Source organism: Phocoena phocoena, chromosome 14 (assembly GCF_963924675.1).
Source record: "Phocoena phocoena chromosome 14, mPhoPho1.1, whole genome shotgun sequence".
NCBI classification, from domain to species: Eukaryota; Metazoa; Chordata; class Mammalia; order Artiodactyla; family Phocoenidae; genus Phocoena; species Phocoena phocoena.
The window spans coordinates 45641257-45665075 of NC_089232.1; the positions used below are offsets into that span (position 1 = coordinate 45641257).

At 35.4% G+C, this 23819-nt stretch overlaps 1 protein-coding gene across 1 annotated transcript in view; it reads left to right on the forward strand.

Annotated features, from left to right (window-relative positions):
• Positions 1 to 23819, forward strand: part of PSME4 (proteasome activator subunit 4) — a 101747-nt gene that overhangs the window by 43663 nt on the left and 34265 nt on the right. Inside the window, exons 6-20 of the mRNA XM_065891554.1 lie at positions 352 to 415; positions 1017 to 1091; positions 2278 to 2400; positions 4533 to 4625; positions 5426 to 5691; positions 8398 to 8584; positions 9256 to 9345; positions 10076 to 10140; positions 13563 to 13713; positions 15625 to 15723; positions 15944 to 16013; positions 16476 to 16543; positions 17632 to 17847; positions 18367 to 18524; positions 20051 to 20146. Of these exons, the coding sequence (XP_065747626.1) occupies positions 352 to 415; positions 1017 to 1091; positions 2278 to 2400; positions 4533 to 4625; positions 5426 to 5691; positions 8398 to 8584; positions 9256 to 9345; positions 10076 to 10140; positions 13563 to 13713; positions 15625 to 15723; positions 15944 to 16013; positions 16476 to 16543; positions 17632 to 17847; positions 18367 to 18524; positions 20051 to 20146 (1821 nt within the window). The remainder of the gene's footprint in view (positions 1 to 351; positions 416 to 1016; positions 1092 to 2277; positions 2401 to 4532; positions 4626 to 5425; positions 5692 to 8397; positions 8585 to 9255; positions 9346 to 10075; positions 10141 to 13562; positions 13714 to 15624; positions 15724 to 15943; positions 16014 to 16475; positions 16544 to 17631; positions 17848 to 18366; positions 18525 to 20050; positions 20147 to 23819) is intronic.

A 23819-nucleotide genomic window follows, 5' to 3' on the forward strand; every position in this document is an offset into this window, starting at 1 on the left:
AAAGAGAGTAAGGGAGAGTTGCAGGAACAGGTAGTAACGGGAAAGCATTAAAGCAAAAAGGTAGGGAGAGGAAGGAGAAACTTGTAAACAGTATTAGATAGGGGTAGACAATTATTTAACAATGAAGTAGAAATTTGATGAGATTATTCTTTTTAGCATAAATAAATTGAAAGGGGAATATTCAGACAAAAGTAGTTCTTTTTCCATTAAGTTTGTAACTTTCGGTGTTATTTTTTCTAGGTTGTGTAGTTATCAGTAAGAATAATAGATTAAAAAAATACAGAGGATACCTGGCTTTGAACCACTTGCTATAAATCACTTGCTATTCCTAACAACATTTTTCTTCTTCAGACTTTGGTTTGATGAATTAATTGGCCTTTGGGTTTCAGTGCAAAATCTCCCACAGTGGGAGGGGGTGAGTATCCCATTTTTTCTTATATACTTTTTAGTTTGGAAGTAACTATATCGGATCATTTGATAAGTAACTTCAGTTCCTTAGGATTGGCTACTAGCAGTGTTGTAGTCAGTTTTTTAGAATTTTATTTGCTGTATTCTAAGAGAACTAGAATATTCATTTTGGTTATATTCTTTATTTTCAAAATATTCTTTATTTTGGTTTTATCAATATCTGAAAGTATATACATGTACTGTGAAATGCATGAAGAGTAAAACCCTGTTGTTTATTTCCTTTTGTACCCTTACTGGCATGGCGCTGGACACCTGGTGGATGTTTTCTACATGTGTTTGATTAAAACTTATTTTTCTCTTTGCATTGTGGATGATGCTTTGTCATTTCCCTTTTTTAATAAGCATTTCAACTGCAATTGGTTTTTAAATGGGTGACGAGAATCAGAACTTAAATTTGGAGATTTGAAAAAACTGAGTCATAAATCAAATATTAAATTCAGTTGTGCCCATAGTGATTGTTCTGAAAAGAATAAATGGATAAGGGGTGTGACTGTGACCCTTAGAAACAACAAATGTATTAACTGTCTTATTTTTTTGTTTACTTTCAGCAACTAGTAAATCTCTTTGCTCGATTGGCTACAGATAATATAGGGTACATAGATTGGGATCCTTATGTACCAAAGGTAATTAAGAACATTTGAACATATACAATAGTACTGACATCATCTTTATGTCTTTAAGAAGTGTGTTTTGTATTCTTATTTCTAGCACCACATAAAATATTTTTTGACTGTTAGTAAAAACATAAGTAATTTAAAGGATAGATCGTTTATTTTCAAAAAGTAATTGGATCATATCAAGTTATCATAAATGTTTGATTATTTTGTCTTACCTATGCAGGACATGAACTATAAGTTTCAGAGTAAGTAATTTAGAAAGTACTAAAACTATTATTCAGGGTGTCATACATTCATCCCTTCCAACGAATTTTGTGTATTGTATTTGATTGTTCTTCTAGAGTGTTCCCCACTTTTAAAATCACATTGTATACTTTCCTAGAGTAAGTAAAGCCAGAAAATGTCTCTAGGTGCATTATTGCACATTTGGTATTGTTTCACCTGCTGTAGAATCATCGAGCTTCAAGAAGGCTGTTACGGGGCATCCGGGTGGTTCTGATGTGCACACTGACAGTAGAGCAGAGCTGGGGAGCAGCAGAAGGCATATGCTCTGATTGCCTTTGCTTGTGCTGTCTTTCTCTGTTGCTGGCCAATAGAAACTAAGAAGGAAAAATAAATTTCCCCAGTCTTTAGCCCTGCCATATCTGACATATTTAACGACAGATTTAAAAAATAAATCTAATTGTATTAAAATACAGTTATTAAATGACAGATTAAAATGCAGATTCTTAGGGGATAAAGTCAATGGTAAAATTTTGAGAGGGAGAGTAATCGGCCAGAAGATATTTGTGTTTTGTGCATCCTTGGCTTGGAATGAGAGCATAGGAAAAATAATTTTATGTGCATTTAGGGAGGCAGAAAGTAGTCAAAATATTTCACATTGAACTACAGTTATCTACATTTTGCCTTTTTATGTTTAAGTCTCATTTGCCAACTTTGGAGTACATGGATATGGGTGCTTCATAGTCACATGCCTGTGACCTCAGAGTGTCATTAAAGAAAGTGTACAGATATTTATATGAAATTCCTAAGGAATAAAGCAAATTACTAAACAGTATGTCATTTTGCTTAAAAACCAATCAAATGAGAATATATATTCAATATAGTAACACTAATGTGTAACACTTAGCTTAATGAGTTATTTGATATCTGTAAATATTTATTCTTAATTCTTTTTTTTTTCTTTTAAAAGATATTTACAAGAATTCTGAGAAGCCTGAACCTCCCAGTGGGAAGCAGTCAAGTGTTAGTCCCAAGATTTTTAACAAATGCTTATGATATAGGACATGCTGTAATATGGATCACCGCCATGATGGTTTGTAATACATTATGTTTGGTTTATATAGTTTATGTAAATTTTGTGTTAACCACATAAAAAGTCTACATAATCACATAATTCTAGATTAGTGGCTTAGTTGGTCATTTGATTCTTGGATATTTCTGATGGAGTAAGCTTATGTTTCTCAGACTCAGAATGTAGTCATAATGTACCATTTATAAATCTCCTTAAGTAATGGACCTTAAAAGTAAGGGTCAGAAGTTCAGAGTTTTGATTATTGTGATCATTTTGTAATATATAGAAATATGGAACCACTATGTAATACACTGGAACTAACAGTGCTATGGGTCAATTATAGTTTAATTTGGGAGGGTGGGGAAGCAGTTAGGGTTTTAAGAGATTCAGAATGTCTGTAATAGTTTTACAGACCAAGAACCAGAGTCATGGGTAAAAGAACTTTCCCAAGTCAAATTGATAATGATAAAGGTAGATTGAACTCAGGGTTCTGCATATGCTCAATATTAATGCATTTATTGTCAGTGTTCACATAAAACATCATATTGAACACAAAGCTTATTGACCAAGTAATCTTAGTGAAGGGAGAAGTATGAAGGATTATTTTACTGACTGTCATCTTCCAAATATATACTGTAATTTTCTGAATGGTCATTCATATTGCCTCTACAGTTATCTCCTTTTTGAATTATTCTGCATTTGATATTTGATATTGTTCTGTGTTTGTTATTTTCTCCCAGGTTATACTGCTCGGTTGGCTGTTTCTGTCAAAAAGACAGAATCGTTGTGAGAAGTTTAGCTCTTAAATTTCATTGTAAGATTAAAAGAAAAGAAAATCTCAACCTCCTCTTTTTTTTTTTGTTATTTTATTAAACAGAGGGAAAATCCCATTTTCTTTCTGATATTCAACAACAGCAAAAACATACAGATATTTAGTATTTTACATAAGCAATGAGTTAGAACTTGTTTTTTAGGAGCCACAGAATTAGATCGTGATTGGTATCAGCCTTATTTTAATGTTGCTGTTTCTCACACAGTTGTTCTCATTGGCAGTTTCATTTTGTGTTAAATATGAATATTTAATATAATTTAAAAATCAACAGTGCTAATTATTATGTTAGAATTTTGAAAATTTTATTGGTATTTTGCTATGGAATTACGGTCTCAGTAGTTGCCCTGTACTAAATTGGGAAACGTGAATGTGGATTTTATTTCAGCAGAAAGACATGTTCCTTACGTAACTCGATATTCTGCCTTAGGTCTGTGCTGATTCTTTTTTTACTTGAAATATAATTGACATATAATACTATGTTAGTTTTGGGTATACGACACAGTGATTTGACATTTGCATGCATTATAAATCTGTGCTGTTTCTTGAAAGAAGATCATCTTGAGACAGATAGGAGGTTTCAAGGCCAAGTTGTAGTCCTTTATTCCCAGGGTGGTTCAACTTGATAAGATGATTGCCAGCCTTTTCCTCATTGCCGCCGCCCCCCTCCCCTGGCCCCCCTCCCCCGCCACCCCATCCCCCACCCCCATCCTGCAGCCCAGGTTCTATGGTTGTTTGGTTGGCTGTTTTGGTAACAGATTAAGGGAAAATTTTTTTTTCCTTTTTTGAATCACAATATAGTCACATATAACAGGTCTAATCACTTGAAACATTTAGAAGTAATAATAAAATATTTGAATGCACTTATGTAACTCTCACCTCCTTATTTCCTGCTGTGAGAACTTCTTCACTTCTTGAATCTTTTAAGGAATGCTTTTTATGCTTACTGTTGCCACAGTTGGTTATTTTAAGATGGTAATCTTAGTGAGAAAAATTATTTAACTGCAAAGAGTAAAAGATATTGTTATTCTAAATTGAAAGGTACCTTTTCCATTTTCTGATTTGGTTTCAGTAAGTTGCCCTTATTTTTTATTTTAATTTTATTTATTTATTTGCCCTTATTTTTAGTAGACTGTCTTGGATTGATTTGTATGAAGTTCATCCGGGAATTGTTTTTGACTTTTATTTAGAGGTAGAATTGATTTTTGCCAGCAGGATGAATATAAGCCACGTTAAGAGATCTGTATATAGGCCTGGGCCTGTTAACCCCTTCAGTTTTACAGATAACGTGGGTACTGATATTTTTGCTCTTTTATCTGAACAGGGTGGACCAAGTAAGCTAGTGCAAAAACATTTGGCTGGTTTGTTTAACAGCATCACATCTTTTTACCATCCTTCAAATAATGGCCGCTGGCTGGTGAGTAATGTTCATTTTTTTACTCTTAGGGTTTGGAATTTTTTAAGATATGGTCACATGTAACTATTGCCTATTGTTTAACCTATGATACATTTTCTGTCCTTTGTCTAAGATTTGGCTGTATGTCAATGATCACGTTAACATTAAGTTACTGTGTTCACAGAACATACAGAAATAAAGATAATACTAGTGTGGTAACTGGTAACAAAATGCCACAAACCCATGGAATCATCTCTTCAGTTTTATCATGTTAGTTTTTTTTGTTTGTTTATTTGTTTGTTTTTAAGTTGCCTGATTAAAATGGCTTTTCACGTAATGGAAGATTCATGTGGTGCTAGAAATTAAAACTGAAATTTGAAACACATCTTTATTAATTATTATCAATGATTAATTGATAAGAGTATTTTATTCTATCTAGTTAGGCCATACAGGTCTTTGTAATAAGATTATACAAGCTGTTAAACAGCAAGGTCCTACTGTATAGCACAGGGAACTATATTCAATGTCCTGTGAAAACCACAATGGAAAAGAATGTGAAAAAGAATATATATATGTATAACTGAGTCACTTTGCTGTACAGCAGAAATTAACACACCACACTGTGTTGTAAATCAACACAGTATAGTTGTAAATCAACTATACTTCAATAAAAATTTAAAAATAAAAAGGTTGTAGTCGAAAAAAGAAAGATTATACAAGCTGTTATTTTAAAAATCTTTACTTGGGAGGGTAGAGAGGAACTATGAATATCTATAGGGGAACTAGAACCTACCTAGGACCTTCTGCTTCTGTGTCCCCAGAACAAGTTAATGAAACTACTTCAGCGGTTGCCAAACAGTGTTGTTAGAAGATTACATCGTGAAAGATACAAGAAGCCTTCTTGGTTAACTCCTGTGCCTGATAGCCATAAGCTTACTGATCAAGATGTTACAGACTTTGTACAATGCATTATTCAACCTGTCCTCTTGGCTATGTTTAGCAAAACTGGTAGTTTAGAAGCAGCCCAGGCTCTGCAGAATCTTGCACTCATGAGACCGGAGTTAGTAATACCCCCTGTACTTGAAAGGTAAGTATAGCTTTACTTGTTTCGTTGAAGCCTCAACTGTGGCTACTGTTATTCTCTATACTCTTTTGCTTGGCTTTCTTTTCTTTTCTGTGGCTTCTGTTTTGCTATCTTTGTGCTTATTCCTGTTCCTAGAGGAGGCAAGACATTTTAACCTAATGATTGGTAACTTGATAAAGGTTTATTGGAGAGAAAAGAAAATTGATATGAAACGGATAAAATAAAATATTTTGAATTATTTGCACATTTTAGCTACTCAAGTTTTTGCTCATAAATAAAGCTCTGGCTGTTTTTTCACAAAATGTGAGTGTCACTAAATATTGAGAACACGGCAGTGAATGTGATTTTGCATTTCTATTTCTCAGGCTCAACGATAGACAAGAACATTTGGTTGCCTGTATTATTTTCATATATTGTATAACCTTGTGTGTATTTCCACAGTGTTGATTTTACTGCATTCGTTGTTTTGTATGTTGAAATAGTAACAAAAGTAGTTCTCCATTTGCCTCATCACTGTCACAGTGTAGACCTGGTGTGCTTCATAGGAGAGAGCCACTCTCAGTTGTCTTGGGTGTTCAGGAGCAGATTGCTTAAGCTGTCTGTTATTCATTCCTTTGCTCCCTGAACTTCAGCTTTATGATTCCTCTCTAAATGGCTTTGTCAAAAGTAGAAGAAGAATGTTAGATTTTGGAGCCCAGAAGGATCTAACAGTTTGAGTTTCTTAAAACTCAGATTTGCCCAAGGTCCTTACTGGCAGAATACAGATGACAGCTTATTTTCTAACTGTTGAGACAAGAAAATTGGTGACATTTACTTGGCAAAGGGTATCCTGTTAAAGATTTTCACCAAAATGGGGCTCCATTATTTGTAATTTGAGTTGCTTGTACTATCTTGCCCTGTCTCTTTGCCATAACTATTTAAGTTGTACTTCACTTTCTCAGCCTCCCCTGTTTTTTTATGTATACATCTTGGGGCCTTGAAACTTCCAGCATGTACAACTTAATTAGGAAGTGGAATGGGGAAGTTAGGCAGTTTCTACTCTGTCTTCAGCCTTCAGTGTTCTTTGCTACTTGACCTCCACGTGGTAGCAGAAGCTATCAGTCAGTGGCAAGTCCCTTGATGCTCTTCGGAGAGGAGAGGCTTGCCTCTAAGGGGGGACTTCAGTTGTTTGCATAGTTAAAATTTTGAACTCTGAGGTGTTGGTGTTTCTTTACTTTCCCTTTGTTTTGCCTTATTTTAATGTTTTCCAGCTGATGAATTATGACTGGTGAGATAAGTATTTAGTAGAACGAACAAAGCTTATAAATACAAATACAATTATCCATCACATTTTTCTTTAGTTCTCAAATTTTGGACAAATTTAATACCAGCATATTCTGTATGTATGCTTAGCCAAGATAAATATTTAATTAACAAAATTGGCAATACAATGACATTTTTTGAGACTCATTTGTAATTTTGTCCTGTTTAGAAGTGGCATTGCTACCTTTTTTTTGATGGGTTTTTGTTTTTTGTTTTCTTTTTCTTCTCTTTTTTTTTTTTTTGGCCGCAATGCATGGCTTGCAGGATCTTAGTTCCCTGATCGGGGATTGAACCTGGGTCATGGCAGTGAAAGTGCCGAGTCCTAACCATTGGACTGCCAGGGAATTTCCAAGCAAAAGTCTTTTTTAAAAAATATGTATTTATTTGGCCACGTGGGGTCTTTTTAGTTGCAGCACACGGTATCTTCGTTGTGGCATGTGGGCTCTTAGTTGAGACATGCAGGATCTAGTTCCCTGACCAGGGATCAAAGCCGGGCCCTCTGCATTGGGAGCGCAGAGTCTTAATTGCTGGACCACCAGGGAAGTCCCCAAGCAAAAGTCTCTTAAAAGTAAAAACGTAGAAAAAAAATTTTAGGCACTTAGTTTTGCATCTCCTGAAGACAGCCTCTGCTGGAGTTTTTGGTTTGTTTCATTCATCTTTTAAAATAAGCATAGGTTTGATTTTTTTTTTTTAATCCTAGTTAGAGATCCTTCTTTTTTTCCTACTTATTTATGATTAAATTTCCTTATTACTTATCTTTTCTGTATAAGAGGAATTTAAACTGACTGTATTTTGGATTTTTTTTCCTCCTATAGGATAGATTCTCAAAAGTGAAAGCACTGAGCCATAGAGTGAGTGTTCTTGGCTCGTGATCAAAGATTGCGTTTGTCTTATTCCTCCTGTTTTATTCACTCTAGTCTCAGGCATATTCTCTTATGTTTCTGATAGCTGATTTCCAACTTTAAAATACAGTCTTTTTAAAAGTATAAAATAGACCCTTCAGCATTTTAGTAAGATTATTTTTTCCCGTAAAAGGGAAGAGTAGAGTAGTTGTAACTTGTTATTCCTGAATTCTGATAATCACTGACTGTTAAGATTAGATGCAGTCCTATTAGAATGTGGAAATGGATTAAGATGCTGAAAGAATGCAAAAATCTACCAGCTAATGTTACTTTTCAGTGTGGAATTGGCATGGAGGAAGGTGGTAAGGTGGCAGGGAGTTGGGGAAACATGTACCTTTCCTTTATTTGTGTGATTCTGTTCACTTTGAGAGCAAATATTCACTCAAAATACTGTGCCAGCTACAAACCTTTAATCCAAAATGCAGTTTATGAATTTAGTATGTTTAATGTGTATGTATGTTTATCTGTGTTGGAAAATTTTTTAAATTCTGTTTTCAAACTATAGAACATATCCTGCACTAGAGACTTTAACAGAACCTCACCAGCTCACAGCTACATTAAGTTGTGTAATTGGAGTAGCCCGCAGTTTGGTATCAGGGGGCAAGTGGTTTCCTGAAGGTCCAACACACATGCTACCTCTGTTGATGAGAGCATTGCCTGGGGTGGATCCAAATGACTTTAGTAAATGCATGGTGAGCATGTTTATGATTCTGTTTTGTATCTAAGTTATAATTATGTAAATGGATATCTTATTACTTTTTCAAATATTCTTTAGAACATAGTAAAGTGTAAAATTTGTTAATGGTAGCAGAGTTATATCTGTAGATGCCCAAGTTTAGATCTGTGGACAGTTAGTTGATCTATGTAAGGTCTTCCTTAGTAATTTCCCATAACGTGTGCATTTATGATCATATGGTGTTTTAAAGCTCATTATGTATCTCCTATCTTCCTTAAGCAGATACATTAAAAATGATAGCATATGATCACTTGCGCTTCCATTTGTCTGCACTTGTCACAAGGAGCATAATAAAAATTACTGGGTGTGAAATGCCAGATTCCCCTTATACACACACCTTCTGACTTACAATATCGTTCACTTTCCCTCTTCCCTGGTCTCTAGCTTCTGCATTAGCATTTTCTATTTACTCTTAGCTAATGTTATATTTTTGGTGGGAGGCACAGTAACTTCTCAATGACAAAAGATTGCAGAACTTTGTGCTTAAACCAAATAAACTTTCAGAAAAATTGTTGTGGGATTTCCCTCAGAATAATTTATTTGGTACTTTATTGTAGCTTATGGTATACATGTATTTTGGAACTAGAGTTATGTAATTAATATTAGATCTTTTGTATCTTCCCATAGATCACATTCCAATTTATAGCAACATTTTCCACCCTGGTGCCTTTAGTAGATTGTTCATCTGTACTACAAGAAAGAAATGACCTCACAGAAGTAAGGATGCTTTCTGGTTGTAAAAGGATTGGTTATCTGAGTTCTGATTCTTACTGTATAGGCATAGTAATATTTGATAGTTTAAAAGCAACCTTGCAGAGGTGCTCATAAGTTAAAATTACTGTTTTGTGACCAGAACGATATAAATGGAGGTCATCATTGATAAAATAATCTGCAGAGCACCCACCAAAGGGGGTGGTCAAAAGTAGGCTATTTTAGTAAACAAGTGACATGTAAAGGTGTATTTCAGTGTTTTGTCACTTTTTAATGTTTTGTTAAGCAAAGGTGGTGGCATTTTGTTTTTCCATCTTATGTTAGGAATAAATCTGTTAAGGGGATTGGCATCTAATTCATTACTGTCTGGGTTTGTTTTAGAACAATTTTCTTTATTACAAGTATTTTACTACCTGACTTTTGGCATGTAGATGTTTAAGTAGTGAGAGATAATCCTTTACACATACACCAGCAGTTTGAAACTGTTATTGATTTTTTAAAAAATGGCTGCCTGACTTCTGTTTTGGGCCCTTACAAAATATGTTAATTACTTCTTATTTTGGTTCCTGGAAAGTAGATGAGTTATTCTAAATTGATACGGGATTATGGTGCTGTTTCTCAGTGCTCAATGTAATAATGCAGTGTTAGAAACATTTTGTAGACTATAATTGAGTTTTGTTCAGAGAAAAAAAATCAAAGACTATTTTAAAATTTTCTCCACATTGACATGTTACAGGTGGAGCGAGAACTTTGTTCTGCCACAGCTGAATTTGAGGATTTCGTCTTACAGTTTATGGACAGGTGAGCAAGTACCCCAGATATCTCCTTTATCTGGCATTCAAAAATAGTGATGTCCTGTCCCAGCAACTTTAGCCTCGTTTTGCATTGCAACCTGTATTTAATTATTGGGTTGGCCAAAAGGTTCGTTTGTTTATTTCCATAAGATGGCTCTAGTAGTACTTAGTTGTCTTTAACTTCATTCGAAACAATTTTGTTAGATTGTATGTGACAGCTGTCATATTGGGGTGCATTTAGAAAAAGACATCAAAAATTGGTGAATTTTTGTGTAGCCATTTTAATATTGAAGGTGGAAGAAAAAAGCAACATTTTTGGCATATTACGCTTTATTATTTCAAGAAAGGTAAAAACGCAACTGAAATGCAAAAAAAAGATTTGTGCAGTATATGGAGAATGTGCTGTGACTGATCAAACATGTCAAAAGTAGTTTGCAAAGACAAAAAGACAGCCCTCAGAATGGGAGAAAATCTTTGCAAACGAAGGAACAGACAACAGGATTAATCTCCAAAATATATAAACAGCTCATGGAGCTCAATATCAAAAAAACAATTACAACCCAATCAGAAAATGGGTGGAAGACCTAAATAGACACCTCTCCAAGGACGACATACAGATGGCCAAGGGGCACATGAAAGGAAGCTCAACATCTCTAATTATTAGAGAAATGCAAATCAAAACTACAATGAGGTATCCCCTCACACCAGTCAGAATGGCCATCATCAAACAATAAATGCTGGAGAGGGTGTGGAGAAAGTGGAACCCTCTTGCACTGTTGGTGGGAATGTAAATAGTTACAGCCACTGTGGAGAACAGTATGGAGCTTCCTTAAAAAACTAAAAATAGAACTACCTTATGACCCAGCAATCCCACTACTGGGCATGTACCCTGAGAAAACTATAATTCAAAGGGACACATGTTCCCCAATGTTCATTGCAGCACTGTTTGCAATAGCTAGGACATGGAAACAACCTAAATGTCCAATGACAGATGAATGGATAAAGAAGATGTGGCACATATATACAGTGGAATATTAACTCAGCCATAAAAAGGAACGAAATTGGGTCATTTGTAGAGATGTGGATGGACCTAGAGTCTAGAGTGAAGTAAGCCAGAAAGAGAAAAACAAATATTGTATACTAACGCATATATGTGAAATCTAGAAAAATGGTACAGATGAACTTATTTGCAGGGCAGGAATAGAGACACAGATGTAGAGAAAGAACAGGTGGACACAGGGCAGGAAGGGGAGGGTGGGACGAATTGGGAGATTAGGATTGACATATATACATTACCACAGGAAAATAGATAGCTAGTGGGAACATGCTGAGCTCAGCTTGGTGCTCTGTGACGACCTAGATGGGTGGGATGTGGGCTGGGGGGAGGCCCAAGAGGGAGGGGATGTGGGGATATAATAGCTGATTCACTTCATTGTACAACAGAAACTAACACAACATTGTAAAGCAATTATACTCCAATTTTAAAAAATTTTTGAAAAAAAGTGGTTTGCGAAGTTGCTGGAGATTTCTCTCTGGACAGTCCTCCACGGTTGGGTAGACCAGTTGAAGTTGATAGCAGTCAAGTCAAAACATTAATTGAGAACAGTCAACGTTACACCACACGGGAGACAGCCGACATACTCAAAATATCCAAATCAAGTGTTGAAATCATTTGCATTAGCTCGGTTGTGTTCATCACTTTGATGTTTGGGTTCCACATAAGTTAAGCGAAAAAAACCTTCTTGACCATATTTCCACATGCGATTCTCTACTTAAATGTAATGAAAACGTTCCACTTTTATTTTTTTTATTTATTTTTTTTTCGCGGGCCTCTCACTGTTGTGGCCTCTCCCGTTGCGGAGCACAGGCTCCTGACGTGCAGGCTCAGCGGCCATGGCTCACAGGCCCAGCCACTCCGCGGCATGTGGGATCTTCCCGGTTCGTGTGGGGCACGAACCCGCGTCCCCTGCCTTGGCAGGTGGACTCTCAACCACTGTGCCACCAGGGAAGCCCAAAACGTTCCACTTTTAAAACAGATTGTGATGGATGATGAAAGGATACTGTACGATAATGTGGAACAAAAGAGATTGTGGGGCAAGTGAAATGAACCACCACCAACCACACCAAAGGCTGGTCTTCATCTAGAGAAGGTGATGTTGTGTATATGGTGGGATTGGAAGAGAGTCCTCTGTTATGAGCTCCTTCCAGAAAACGAAATGATTAATTCCAACAAGTACTGCTCCCAATTAGACCAACTGAAAGCAGCACTCGACAAAAAGTATCCAGAAATAGTCAAAAGAAAATGCATAATCTTCCTACAGGATAACACAAGACTTCATGTTTCTTTGATGACCAGGCAAAAACTGTTACAGGGACTTCTCTGGTGGTGCAGTGATTAAGAATCCGCCTGCCAATGCAGGGGACACGGGTTCGAGCCCTGGTCCAGGAGGATCCCACATGACACAGAGCAGCTAAGCCTGTGCGCCACAACTGCTGAGCCTGAGCTCTAGAGCCCGCGGGTCACAACTACCGAAGCCCGTGCACCTGGAGCCCATGCTCCGCAACAAGAGAAGCCACCACGATGAGAAGCCCACGCACCGCAACGAAGAGTAGCCCCCACTCGCCACAACTAGAGAAAGCCTGCACGCAGCAATGAAGACCCAATGCAGCCAAAAATTTAAAAAATAAACCAACAAAAAAAACTGTTACAGCTTGGCTGGGAAGTTCTTTTTTAAAAAAATACTTATTTATTTATTTGGCTGCACTGGATCTTAGTTGTGGCGTGCGGGATCTTTAGTTGTGGCATGTGAACTCTTAGTTGCTGCATGCGAACTCTTAGTTGTGGCATGTGGGATCTAGTTCCCTGACCAGGGATTGAACCTGGGCTTCCTGCATTGGGAGCGCAGAGTCTTAGCCACTGGACCACCAGGGAAGTCCCTGGCTGGGGAGTCCTGATTCATCCACTGTATTCACCAGACATAGTACCTTTGGATTTCCATTTATTTTGGTCTTTACAAAATTCTCTTCGTGGAAAAAAATTTCAATTCCCTGGAAGACTGTAAAAGGCATCTGGAACAGTTCTTTGCTCAAAAAGATAAAAAGTTTTGGGAGGATGGAATTATGAATTTGCCTGAAAAATGGAGCAGGTAGTGGAACAAAAGGGTGAATACGTTGTTCAGTGAAGTTCTTGGTGAAAATGAAAAATGTGTCTTTTATTTTTACTTAAAAACCGAAGGCACTTTTTGGCCAACCCAGTACTGTGCAAGGCTGGTGCTTCTTAAGTTACAAAAGGACAGTTGGTTTGTGATCCATGTACAAATTAAGTAGCTATCACTTGCATAGTCATGACAATAGATTTATCTAATCAACAACAAAAAATGTTAAGCCAGTTTTTAGTTGCTAAAGTTTTACTTTCTTTGGGTTATTTAGATGCTTTGGACTTATAGAAAGTAGCACATTGGAGCAAACAAGAGAAGAGACAGAAACTGAGAAAATGACTCACTTGGAGAGTTTGGTCGAATTAGGTCTGTCTTCTACGTTTAGTACAATCCTCACACAATGTTCCAAAGAAATATTTATGGTAAGAGTGCATTGCTGCAAAGAATTAAATTCCAACTTGTAGTTTTATTTGATGTTTTAAAAATTGAACTTCAGGTTACTTTGTATGCATATCATGCCAGCTTATCCTTTCTTTCCATACTAAAATTTGAAAAAGATGGGGAGTTCTTTGGCAGTCCAGTAATTAGTACTCCGCACTTCCACTGCAGGAGGAACAAGTTCAATCCCTGGTGGGGAACTAAGATCCTGCGTGCCTCATGGCGTGGCGAGGCCAAAAATAAAATAAAATAAAATAAAATTTGGAAAAGATACACAGTTGATCCTCATTATTTGCAGATTCTGTATTTGCAAATTCAACATAGTGTACTTGCTAAAATTTATTTGTAACCCCAAAATTGGTACTCGCAGTGCTTTTGTGCAAACTTTTGAAAGTGGCAAAAATTTTTGAGTTGTGCGTGTTTACAGCTGAAATCGAATAAGGTGACACTCTGCCATCTTGTTTTAGCTCTCATACTGTAATGTAAACAGGTGTCCTTTTTTCATCTATTTAAGGCCAGATTGTTCACATTTTTGTGCTTTTTGGTGATTTTGCATTTTAAAATGGCCCCCAAGAGTAATGCTGATGCACTCACTGACTAGTGTTCTAAGCAAAAGGTAGTTGTGATGGACCTAACATAGAAAATATTAACATGTTTTAGGTAAGCTTCATTCAGAAATGAGTTACAGTGCCTTTGGCTATGAGTTCAAGGTTAATGAATCAACAATGTATTAAAGTGTCAACAATGCAATTGTTGCAAAAATGCAAAAATCAACAGTGTATTAACGACATTAAAGTGTCTTCAAAGAGAACCACACATAAACAAAATTATATATCCATATATCCATCAGTTGATGAAAATGTAACCAGAGGTTTATGGGAACTTAATCCTGTATTTCCCCTAAGAACTGTGGTTCAGTATTTGCTAATTCAGTGCCCACAGTGATTTTACAGAGCATAACTACTACAAATAACAAGAATTGACTGTATGTTTAAAATTTACAGTAAAATACTACTTGGGAGAAAAGTTTTGAAAATTGTTTATGCCATCACATAATAGAAATTAAATCCCAAATATAAAAATCTGGCAAACTGTGATGAATGAGAAATAGTTTGTCCTCATAAGGCATTCTGTGAGCATTCACTTATTCAGTATTAGTCGATACCTATTATATACAATATGGTATTTATTTCATATTTTCTATTCCACTACTCTCTATCCATTTCTGTTTCTTCTTTCGCTATCTGAGATTATCATTGTTCAGTGTTTATCCTGGTTAAAAGCTAAACTGCCTTACACCTGCATGAAATATTTACTACGATTATGTTAGTATAAAGAAATTAACATAAATAATCTCTTATTTAACCAAAATCTTTTGAAAAGAGTTGTTTATAATTTGCAGCATTGTCAATCCATGTCTAGAGCTAATTCTTTAATTCAGAAATGAAATTAAAATTCTGTGACTTGATTGTAAAATTAAATAGAATGCTTCAAGTCTTTTAGAGGAGAGAAAAATATAGTTTGTAGTTGTCAGAATGACAAACTGTAAATATTAGATATTACCCCAAATTCCCTCTGTTATATTGGATTAGCCAACAAGATAATTAAATTGCATTTGCTTCCAGCAGCTCTGGTTTTGTGCTTAGCATTTCTGCAGCAAATAAAATCTTGTGCCGCAAATGTTTTGTTCACATTAGGGTTTTGTGCAAAGGTTATTCATAGACCTGAATGTAGCATTATTAAGCAAATCTTTATGTATTCAGATGGTTAAGTTTTTCCTACTTGGTTATTTTTAGTATAGTGTGAGTATCATTTTCTTTGGTGTTTCAAAAGATGTTTAATTTTCTTAAACGTACTGGTTAGACATTTTCATTTGTTACATTATCTTTTAATAGGTGGCCCTTCAGAAGGTTTTTAATTTTTCGATTTCACATATATTTGAAACAAGAGTTGCAGGCCGCATGGTGGCAGACATGTGCCGTGCTGCAGTGAAGGTGAGTTGGGGTTTTCTGGACTGATGAATTAATGAATCAATAGCCATGAGTTTTATGTGGTTAACTATTTTAGACATGCTTATCATTCTTAAAATACACGTTTCTTTCAGTAGCTGCTTATAGCCCTTATTTGCCACTGAAAATAGAGCTAGTGTATACTTTGTGACTGTTCAATACTTGTGCCTTTCAAAAAAACTTATTTATACAAATATGTTTTCAGTGCTGCCCGGAGGAATCTTTGAAGCTATTTGTTCCCCACTGCTGCAGTGTTATAACTCAGCTTACAATGAGTAAGTCTTAAGGTTATTATTCTGTATTTGTAACTTTAGCAAATTTTTTTCTTGGTTTCTACAACTCTGTTGATGGAAACAGATTCTCTAAGCCATGCAGTATTTTAATTTTACAGTTTGGGGTAAAATTGCTCAAAACAAGGTATCATCCAGGGTTGACAGGTAGCTTAGAAATTTTACTCTATTACATTAATGTTTTCATACATACAAGAAGCATTCAGCTGTTGGTATAATATCTGTTATTTTGTGAGATGTGTAGGGGCAGGCGTCCTGGTTGGTGTGTTTATTTTCTTGAAAACTGAGCTTCTACCTCCTCTGGAGCAAGTCCAGCTTAATGAAGAAAGAAAGAAAAAGTCCTAAAAGAGACTTTTCTCAGCTATTAGAAATATTAAATATAAATACTTTTAAATGATGCATTTAGTTGGATTTTTTTTTCTTCTGATACTATTTTGCTATTTTTAGATGATGATGTATTAAATGAAGAAGAGCTAGATAAGGAGTTACTATGGAATCTTCAACTTTTGTCTGAGGTATTGTAAATCTTTGGAATAAGAAAATATTTCTGTGAAAATGTTGACTTGCTCTGAAGATTTATCCTGTTTTGAAAAGTTAACTTTAAAACATGTAAAGTCGGGCTTCCCTGGTGGCACAGTGGTTGAGAGTCCTCCTGCCGATGCAGGGGACACGGGTTCGTGCCCCGGTCCGGGAAGATCCCACATGCCGCGGAGTGGCTGGGCCTGTGAGCCATGGCCACTGAGCCTGCATGTCCGGAGCCTGTGCTCCGCAACAGGAGAGGCCACAACAGTGAGAGACCTGCGTACCGCAAAAAAAACCCACAAAAAACATGTAAAGTCATAAGTTTGAAAAATGTCTTTATGGGACAACAAAAAGTTAGATAAATCTCATTTTCTTATTATAAAAAGAGTATGGTAACTGTTGACTACTTCGTGGTCAATGCTTTACCTGACTTTTTACTGATTAATTCTACTGTGGGTAACTCTGACTGAAAAGTGTATCAGATTTGGCATCTTCCTCCCCCACCCCACACCATGCTAAATTTGGCCATCAGTCAAACTTCAGTTTCCTATAGGGGTTAGTTCAGAAACCAAAGAACAGAGAAATCCATTTAAATAAGTTTTGTCTCTTTAAGGAGATAGCCTCTTGAAAAGGATGTTACTATGGCACTTCAGAGCCTAAACTCAGAAAATGTGTTTTGATCTTAAGAAAGAATTCATTGTTAGAATATAATTAAAATGATAATCCTAAAATGAATTAAAGTAATTTTAAGAAACACTATTACGGGCTTCCCTGGTGGCGCAGTAGTTGAGAGTCCGCCTGCCGATGCAGGGGACACGGGTTTGTGCCCTTGTCCGGGAAGATCCCACATGCTGCGGAGTGGCTGGGCCCGTGAGCCACGGCCGCTGGGCTGTGCATCCAGAGCCTGTGCTCCGCAACGGGAGAGGCCACAACAGTGAGAGGCCCGCGTACCACAAAAAAAAAAAAAGAAACACTATTATTATTTTATTATTTTAGACTACTTTAATGGCCAAACATAGTTAACTTTAATTGTTGATTCTTGATCTTTTAACCAAAATATCTTTAACTGTTTTCTTTTTAGATTAGTCGAGTGGATGGGAAGAAGTTGCTTCCTTATAGGGAGCACCTTGTAAAGATTCTCCAAAGAACCCTACATTTAACCTGTAAGCAGGGTTACACTCTGTCTTGTAACCTTTTGCATCACCTTCTTCGTTCTACTACACTTATCTACCCTACAGAATACTGCAGTGTGCCAGGCGGCTTTGACAAGCCTCCTTCTGAATACTTTCCTATCAAGGCAAGCATTTTCAATAATTTAGGATTCCAGGATATATTGGGTTATTTTTCTAAGGGATTCAAAGTGCGGGTTTTTTCCTTGTTGTGTATTAAGGTGTCACTTCTTTATTTTTAACATAGATTACTAAAACTATTATTGGAATGTTTTAAACTTGGGAAGTATGATGTAGCTCTCATCTAGCTCTAGTTTTCTTCTTTTCTGTTTGTATGTGAAATGACTTTTTAATGCCATATTTAACCTCCATAGTTCCATATAATTTGGGGGTGGAATGCAATAGCCTTACATAAAATTATTGTTACTGTTATAGTAAACTCATATTTGAGTGGCTCTTCAGGGAGACCCTTTTCAGGAGTGATAATGAAAGACTCCTATGATGTCTTCATACCTTTATTTTGTGCACTTGCTGCCTTAGGTTTGGATTACCTATACAGTTTCTTTTAAGCCTTTTAAAATACGTTTGTATGTTGTTGTTTTTTTTCTTCTAACTTCTCAACTTGCTAATTAAATGCTATTTTCTAGGACTGGGGTAAACCAGGGGACTTGTGGAATTTGGGGATCCAGTGGCATGTTCCTTCTTCTGAAGAAGTGGCTTTTGCCTTCTATCTGTTGGACTCTTTTCTTCAGCCTGAGCTCATCAAACTCCAGCGTTGTGGGGATGGAGAACTTGAAATGTCTAGGTTAGTTTTCTTTTATAATCAGTTAGTGTTATATGGTTGTAGACTAAAAAATTCTTTTTGTGCCTCTCCCTCTCTTGATGGCATATCTGATGTATTCATTTTCTTTTTTTTTTAAATTAATTTATTTTTGGCTGTGTTGGGTCTTCATTGCTGAATGTGGGCTTTCTCTAGTTGGAGTGCGCGGGCTTCTCACTGCGGTGGCTTCTCTTGTTGCGGAGCACAGGCTGTAGGCACACGGGCTTCCGTAGTGGCTCGCGGGCTCTGGAGTGCAGGCTCAGTAGTTGTGGCGCATGAGCTTAGTTGCTCCCCGACATGCGGGATCTTCCTGGACCAGGGCTCGAACCCGTCTCCCCTGCACTGGCAGGTGGATTCTTAACCACTGCGCCACCAAGGAGGTCCCTGATGTATTCATTTTCAATGTGTGTTTTGAATGTCTGCCATAAATGTGATCAGAAAACCATTTAATACATTTAAATGGTTTTCTAATCACATTACTATGATATAAAACTATATAATATAAAACCATTTTATAGTTTAATAACAGAAATTTTGTCATAATACTTAAACATCTTAAATAGAAAAACTCAGAGTTTTTTCCTAGTTTGCTTTTAGTGCCTTCTATTTAGCAGTGTCACTTGTGCGTCTTTTGGGAAGTGTGTGTAAATATGCCCCCTTTGTAAGGAAGTGCCTGTTTTTCTAGATTCGCCTTAGATTTTATTGGCTTGTTTCTTTTTAGTAATTCTTATACTATTGATATTAATATTACTTAGAGAAATATCTCTAAGATATTGTTTCTCCCCCAAAGAGCTTTAGCACGAAACAATTACTTGAGACCACTAGACTTTTATAGTTTGAATCTTTGAAAGTTCCTAAAATCATAGTAAGAAAATTACTATGTGTCAAATAACAGGAAATTCTGATAAGCAAATCCAGTAGGAATGGGCTTGGAGGAGGAAGAAGTATGATTGACTTACGTTGGCTGTGTGGTACTCTGAACTGCTTTTTGGAGTAAATGTTTAGCTAGTCTTTTTTTTTTTTTGGCCACGCTGCATGGCTTGTGGGATCTTAGTTCCCCAACCAGGGATTGAACCTGGGCCCTTGGCAGTGAAAGCGCTGCATCCTAACCACTGGACCTCCAGGGAAGTCCCTAGCTAGCGCATTTTAAAAACAGACTGTAGTGGAGAATCTTCTGTAATACTGTTTTCCCTTTTTGTTAGTGGTTGTGATCTTTGGGTAAATAGGGAATTAAATTCAGAATTGCTTCACAAAGGGCAATCAGTTGTTGTTACTTGTGATTATTTAGAGCCTGTTTAAATGTAAGCAGGTCTAATATTATCAGTAAATATCTGTTTAATTACCTTGTACTATTAAGAGGGTAAACTGAAAACATTCCTCATTTCTATGCCTTAATTTTGTATATTCCCACTTGATAAAGTTTTTTACTTCACCTTAAACTCTACAAGGCTTTTTCTTAAATAGGGATTTGGAGTCTTCTCAAATATGAAAATGCTCTTTATTTTTTCTAGAGATGATGTTCTACAGAGTCTGACTATAGTACACAACTGTTTAATTGGCTCAGGAAACCTCCTACCTCCCTTGAAAGGAGAGCCAGTTACTAACTTGTAAGTAAAAATAACTACTTTACATATTTTGCTGTTTTGCCATTTGGCATATATTTTAAGACTTAGTCACATAATGAGTCACTGGTTTTGTTATTGGTGTTGTTTCTGTATCACTTTAACCTTTTTGTCATTGTTAGGCCAAAAACACCTGAGGCACAGTTTAGATCTATAAATTTTAGGGCTTTATTCAGATTTTTCATATGGTACCAGGATAGAATAACTTTCAATGCTAATCAGTTTTAAAATATCAACTTAGAGATATTAAGTTCATCTGTTAGTTTACTGAGTTAATTAAGATAAATTCTTTAAAAAAAGAAAGGAAAACACCTTTTTTTTTGGTCTGCAATCAATGGTAAGGATTTTCTAGCAAAAAACCTGGGGTGTTTTTTAATAAAAATTTGTTCTATGTTGTTCATTATGATTTTGAACTTTTGAGATCCACCAAGTTGCTTTTACAACTTTAAGTGCTTTTCAGAGTATTATTATTTCAAATGAATGTCTTGATTTAGTCCATTGTCAGTGTTACCATTTAAGTTGAAAAAAATTGAGTTTAAATGAAATCAGCTGTATATAACTTTAGCTCACTTATCAAGTACATAGATGCTAGTTTCAGTATACCATGTTAGATCATTTTCTCTGAACACCAACATCTCATTGCTGAATAAGTTAATGAAAATCACACAAAAATGAGTAAGGAAACCTTGCCACTCAGAAAAGCAGAAGGGGAGAATTATTTGTTGATTTTGCAACAAAAATCTTAAAATGTTTCAAGGAATGGTTTTAAAATGTGGCTTGCTTGTCTTTCCATATTCTGCATAATCAGTTGTTTGGGGTCATACATTTTCATAATTCCCACTTATTTCACTTATCTAAAAACTGTTTCTAGGCATTGAACTTTTTAGATTACTCATTAGATTTAAGAGGGAGAAGTAGGGTCGTTTCAGGTAAGGAAATCTGTTTTAAGTTTGCCTAGGAATTTACTGAATTCTTTTAAAGAACTTTTGTTGTTCATCAGTTTTATAGTTTGATATAAGAGCAATTTTACCAAAATTCATTTTTGTCAAGAGAGATGTTAAACAGTGTTTTTAAATGAGAGACCTACAGAAATGGTTTTGATTTCCCTAATGATCTTTAACAGTATGTAATTAGTAAGAACTTAACTCTTACGGCATGCCAAAAAGCTATTTCATACATAACAAATTGATTATATCAGTAAACTTAGTTCTGCTTGAACGTGTTGAAGTGTGGTCCTTTAATCCAATAATTTATCTAAGAGCAAAAGCATTTATCTTCTGTGTATATAATTAGATTATTTTAGTATTGAGTGATGATTACGATACACTCAGGAGGCTTAGAGGTTTCCGTTGAACGTTCATTTCAGCATGGAGCCATTGAAGCAAAGTCTTTATCCTTTGAAATAAATGTACATTAGGGCAAATGTTCCATATATATTTGGTTATTATAAAGCCAGTTAGATATGTATATAATGAAATGCATTTTCAGTAAGGAAAACAATACCATATTATTAAAACCTTATTAATGCCACAAAAGATAATTAAGCAGATTGTTAGCCCATTTTACTATACATTATAAGCTATAAAATTGAAACGAATATCCCTTTATAGGTTTTTTTCAGAAAAGTTGAAAAGGAAAGATGATTTAGATTTAAAAGTGTTGTGTTTAGAATTTTCACTTAATGAAAATTTGACATAATAAAACCTAACGAAGTAATACAAAATTATGTTTAATATAAATGTGTTTATATATTTTAATTATAAAATATATTTTCTTGTATATTTAATAGTACATAATGAAATAAAATATACAACGAGGAAAACTTCAATCATTTTAATCACTGAACAGTACACATTTTTAGGATTTTTTATAGTTATGTACACCAGTCAGTGTAATGATTATACAAAGTACAGTTAGAGATGAATGAGCATCCCTTTGCCTTTGAATTGTCAAAAGAGAGAGTTTGTAAAGTCTTCCCTGGGCTTTTAATTAGTTCTTAACAGAATCCTTTTTTAAAAAACCAATTTCTAACTGGTATCACCTTCACCTGAAATTTTAATTTATTTTGGCAATGTGTGACTTTTTACATTGACTTTATATAACATTATAACTTTTTTTTTGTAGATAGCAAGTTAGTTTTCACTAAAGTAAAATAAAAGTTAGCCTTTTAAATTTCTAAAATGCTTATTCTAATATAGGTCAATAATTATTAAAATCTTCTAAGTGTAAATTGATTTGAAAGAACTAATCAAATAATTTCAATTGATGGTGCCATTGTTCTGTAATAGTGAATCATACTGCCTAGTTTGAAGAAAGAAGATCTGTAGCATAATTCTTGGAGATTATCAGTAGCAGGTCAATTTGAAACTAGAAGATGAAAATAGCTCTTTTATTTTGGACATGAGTTATTCCAAAGGAGATAGAGTAAAATGTGCCAAGTTGGGGAGAAAAGGAAACGCATAATGGTGACCAGTGCTTTAGTGTAATGCCTAAGATATCCGGTGGTGTTTGGCTGTGGTATTTGTGGGACATTTTGCATTTTCTGAAATACCAGACCAGTTTTTGGAAGCACCTAGCAGCTCAATTCTTTTTTAAAATTTAAACGTACATTTTTCTTATATAAATCTCAATTAGGGAAAATATTCTAGCTGCTTTAATTATTTTTTGTTGAATCACTTATTATTAAGTTTGCCTTGTGCATGTATTAGTAGTATTAGTCTTCTGTCAAATTGCAGCAGTAAAAAACCAGAAGCTTATTTCAGTTCTGAATTTTCCTGTAAGGAAATCTTAATTGCTAATAGAGTATATGGGATCCCATTGTTCAGGGAAATGGCTACCACATGTGAAAAACAATTTTCTATGCTATGTGATTAGAGACTGACAAAAAATAAAAAGCTTAGATGAGATGAGTTGATTGTCCTAAGTATAAAGTAAATTATATATCTAATGATATCTACATTGTACTTTTTGGCCTTTAGCAACGTAGGGTTACTAAGTATCTTGTACATATTTTAAATTTTACTGTTTCAAAGGATGGATGAAATAAGGTCCCTTGAGGGTTTAATTTACCCTTAATTGAGTAAATTTTTTTAGTTTAGTTCAGTTTGAAATTTAACAGTTTTGTCAGATACTAAGGTTACTGAATTAATCTTAAACCTCTCTATTTTGCTCTTGGAACCTTTAGTTAATGATTTCATGGAAACATTTGTGCTATAATTTATACTCATAGTTCTACCTTTATAGATGTGGAAGTTGGATTATGTCTTTCCAGGGTCATGTAGGAATTTTGGACACTTGCCTTTAATCCTCAAATGGTCATTAATTTCTCCTTTTGCAGTCCATTTCTTTAGAATCTTTTAGGTCTAACCAGCTATCACAGGATGCAAAAAACTAACATCTATAAAAACAGGGTTACTCAAGGTAGAGGAGTCATCATTTTTCATCTCAAATATTTCTTCTTTACTTTGTGCCCCCTTTCCTCCAATAGATCTGTTAAGTCATTCTTAGTTAAATCATTCTTAGGAGCTCAGCTTTTACTAACTTTTCACTCAAAAAAAAAAAAAATTCATACTTAAGGTCTAAGAGTTGAGACCATTTCATGAATATGTGAAAGGATGTGTTGTTATGCGATGAGGGGCAGGGCTAGCTAACCTCTCTT